Consider the following 4,130-nt stretch of genomic DNA (forward strand, 5'->3'; position numbering starts at 1 on the left):
AATTCCAGTGATAGACCAGAATGAGAGGAAACATGGGCAATGGCTTCCAAGGATTGATGTATGCTTTATATGCAACCATTGTCACGGATTGTTTTAAGCTACTCCCCGGTTATATCTTTAGTCTCCCCGATTCAATTAGATTGTTTAGGTCCCTAGTATTTTCTGGGGGATAACATTATATTTCAGGAAATGAATGGTAGCACAGAAAATGCTCCATTGTCACATTGTTTTATACTTTATACGAAAATTATATATCATTCTAATATTATTTGCACAGAATATACTACTCCCAATACAGCAAAAAACAGACAGATTGCTACTAGGAAATGTTAAAACTCGTATCATTTAATTCAGAAACGAGTTTTCCATTTTAGATTAAACAAAACCACCCAGAGTCTCATACTTAATGATTGACCAATTACACTTGAGAGATGTACAGATTCCTCGGTGAAGAATATGACAATAATGAAAAAATTCTGACAAATACAGACGATGTCTTATGTGATTCATGGCTGGCTGCTAGATAGATTCTGATTCATCGGTCCTTTAATGCACAGCACTGATTGGTACACACTGTCCCCCAGGTAATAATAAAACATATGTTTGATCGTGCAAATATGTCCAAGAAATAAAAGTTGAAGCTTGCAAAAACTGACTCAGAGAACTTGGAGCTCTGAACATCCCAGTCTTTTCGAGAGACCGGAAACCGAACTTAACTGTCAAGTTGGCGACACGGTTTGTCGAGGTCTAACACGGATGATGGTCCTCAAATCCATGGTGGTGCATGGTGTAGTCCTGTTCGTCGAATTCAGTTAAGAAAGAAGAGACACAAACAAGCATGGGTTTGACACAAAATAAGCGCATGTTTTAGTGAATGGTATCAACCAAAATATGATGAACACATATGAGAACATGGTAAATTTGTCTGATTAATGAAGGTTTGCCGAGCACTTGAGTATGTTCTACTGTAAGAGTTTGTTGGTGTGCAATTTGCATTATTGAGTCTGGACCCCGGCGTGTGTCCCTCACCATACTGATTGAGGCGAGTTATCCCGAGATTTTCCCTTTGCATACATCAAATCAAGAAAGTAGATAAATGTTTTTAAAGCGAGTAACAAAGGAACAAGAAAAAGAGTTGATGTTCATAAAGCTGGCAAATAATATCATTGAACTATTTATTCCCTTATCAAGAGTTTTGATTAAAATAAAAGAAAACATACAGTTCAAGAGGAATAATAATATGAGAAGATAAGACTAAAATCTTAGGCATTCATGTTCCGTTCTCACATTTCTATAGTAAGCATATGAAAAGAAACTGTCATCATAAACATAAAAGATAAGAACTTGATTCCCGAAAAATGGCAAGTAAAAACACGAGATTTCCTAATTATCGAAAATTTGATAATCCCATAAATCATCATATCCTAACCAAAGGACAAAAAAGCATCGGAAACAACAAGAATAGAGTTTGGAATTCAACGTTAAATCAAAAGAACTAGAGGACCTTGAATCTTAGTACAGCCGAAGGACGCTTCTTATTGAGTGTGAGTGGTTCGGCTTGACTTTACCAAGTCCCCCTCTCCGGCTGCTCCTCATTGGCGTCAAGTAGAAACGCAAGAGTCCGTTATCAATGTGGTTTGGAGAATATCTTGCACTCCGATTTCTCTCCAACACGAACTCATCCCTCTTCTTTCTCCCGTGCCCATTCATCTCGACATTTGAATGCCTCACACTCCCGAATGATCCACCAACTTGAGGGGCATTTCTCCAGCTCACACTGCTATTGCTTCGAAGCACATTTCTGTTGAATCCACCTCTCATATCTATACTTCCTTCCCTCTTAGATTCCTGCCAAGACTCAGAAAAAGACCTATCCACTCCACTCGCTTGACTCGTTCTTTCCTCATTTTCATCTTTGTTGCCACCATTTCTCCGGTATATAAATCCCCATAATCTCCAACTCCACTTCCTAGGTTTCTTCGACTCCTTCCTCTCCCCATTGGCTATTACAGAACTGCTACTGTCCCTAAATCCACTACCCAATTCAAAAGTCTCGGAACAATCGTCCCTCAAAGAGTTTGAATTTGAATCCCTCAAATCTCTTTCCCCAACCAACACTTTTGTCCCTTGAAAGTAGTCGATAGTAGCGGGTGGTACTTTGGCGTTCGACGCCATCTTCAGTTCATCAATCTCAGCTACAACAGCAGCGGCAGTCTTCCTAATCGAACTAGACCTATCAAGACTCTTCCTTCTTCTTGACGAAGAGTCGGAATAATACTCTCTGGTCTGCAATGACCCTCCAGGCACACTGTCATCTTCATTTACAAAATTTCTTGATGGCCCCTCCTCAACTGGAATTTGCATGTCCGAGCGCAATACATGCACAGCAGGGGCATCCTCCATCACAGAAAGCATAGGTGCCATTCTAGGAAAACTCCTCCCAATCAAATATCCATCCCAAGAAGCTCGAGGCTCTTCAAAAGAGTATCTTGGATCATCAAAACTGATTCTCCCAGCATCTAGAGAAAATCGGGGATCGGTGTCGCAAGACCTCCTCCCAAATCCATAATCAGCAATCTCGGACTGTGTCTCTCTATACTGCCTGGAAATCGGCTTCTCCACTGGCAATGTAGCTGTGATTTTGCCATTATTCTGCTTCTTCATCTTCTGCTTTTGCCTCCACTTCTGCCATTTCTTGCTGAAAACTGAGGCTGCAGCCCAAAAACCCCCTCCTGAACTCTTCTTTTCCTGATTATCAAGATTTATATGGTCTTTCATAGGCTTCGAATTATTCACTCTCAACACCTCTTCTTCCACAATCTCACTACCATTCACCCCAACCTCAAACACATTTCTCAAATTTTCCGACTCGGAAACTTGTAAGGGTATGATATCATGTCCATCTACACCACCGCCAGCAGCATCCACGACAGCAACATCCTCTACATTTTCAAGGTCATTAAAATCTTCGTCGTTCTCTGTTTCCTCCAATACGGGCTTATTCACTATACAAGATTCGATTTTTTGGCTACTCAAGAGGTTTTGATGAGAAGAAGCAGCAGAAGAGGAAGCTTTATTGTTATTGGTTGTACTTTTATTCTCGTCTTCAAGTGTAAAGAGTGACCAAAGAGTGTTTCTTACCCTAACGTCGCAAGATTTCCGCTGCGGCTCAAAAGAAAGGCCTAAAGCTTCGTTATTGGAAGCAGAAAAAGACTTCGTGCGACGTAGCTCGGGCAAAAATGAATTGGGATTTGAGGCCTTATTAACTGGCTGTGACTGTGGAGGAGGAGGAGGGACGCTGTTTGCTTTCGAGACCGACGAAAAAAGGGACTTGATTGCGGTGGCTGCGGCAGCGGAAGCTGAGGAGGGGCGGCGGGAGGAGGAGGGAGTGTTGGAGGATGAGTGATCTAGAAAGGTAAGACGCTCGCAGAGACAAGAGGGGCAGAACCCGGTGTACTGCTCGTTGGGGTGGCGGTCACAGCTGAATGAGGAGCGCGGCGGCTGCGGAGGAGGAGGCGGAGGCGCTGTTGGGTCTGCAGAAGTGGGATTCATAACCGTTGGAAATGAGTGCGCACACAGCTACACCGCCCACTCATGTTAGTAACTAAGCATTGCATCTCACAATCAATGCGCTCGAGTGCGTGTCTTGGAGAGTGTCTAGTGTGTGTGAGAGAAAGGAGGGGTTTCAGTTTGGGGGACTTTTCTCCATCTTAACGGTTGAGCGAGCGAGGAAGAGAGGAAACTGCATTAAAGATAGAGAGGTAGGAATTCAAGAGGGGAGAGGAATGCACTTCTCTCTCTTCAAGTCATCCTTTTTCATTTTTTTTATTTTTTTTTTTCTTTTCCGTTGAATTCTATGTTTTTTTAATGTCTTGAAATTCAATTGGTTATGTAATAAAATAATTTAAAGGTCAATTTTTATCTAGAATCCTATTTGTATTACTCGCATGCTACTTCGTTTAATGATAAAATAGAGAATAAATAATATCACTCTAATCTATAATCTTGTTTCCGTATTTGGATTCATTCAAATGTCAAATCTTAATAGCATAAATCATTACTGAATTAATTTTGTAACAAAGGATGTATCTTTAATTTTTGATTGTATTGAATTGTCAAAGAGTAGAAAA

At 41.1% G+C, this 4,130-nt stretch overlaps 1 protein-coding gene across 4 annotated transcripts; it reads right to left on the bottom strand.

Annotated features, from left to right (window-relative positions):
* Window positions 1–734: 734 nt before the first annotated feature.
* On the bottom strand, window positions 735–3,782 carry LOC140971091 (protein OCTOPUS-like). Of its 4 annotated transcripts, XR_012174253.1 has the most exons (3): window positions 1,505–3,782; window positions 1,345–1,424; window positions 735–795 (listed from the first exon to the last, which is right to left on the bottom strand). XR_012174253.1 is itself a non-coding variant. In XM_073433167.1 (2 exons), exon 1 carries the CDS (start codon window positions 3,550–3,552, stop codon window positions 1,513–1,515), a length of 2,040 nt encoding a protein of 679 aa, XP_073289268.1. In that variant the 5' UTR covers window positions 3,553–3,782; the 3' UTR covers window positions 735–795; window positions 1,505–1,512. The 4 variants fall into 4 exon arrangements, 2 of the variants coding, with proteins under 2 accessions (XP_073289268.1, XP_073289269.1); XR_012174252.1 differs by having other exon boundaries at window positions 1,345–3,782; XM_073433167.1 differs by lacking the exon at window positions 1,345–1,424.
* Between the last annotated feature and the right edge of the window lie 348 nt (window positions 3,783–4,130).

The sequence above is a fragment of the Primulina huaijiensis genome, chromosome 2 (genome assembly GCF_012295235.1).
Source record: "Primulina huaijiensis isolate GDHJ02 chromosome 2, ASM1229523v2, whole genome shotgun sequence".
NCBI lineage: Eukaryota > Viridiplantae > Streptophyta > Magnoliopsida > Lamiales > Gesneriaceae > Primulina > Primulina huaijiensis.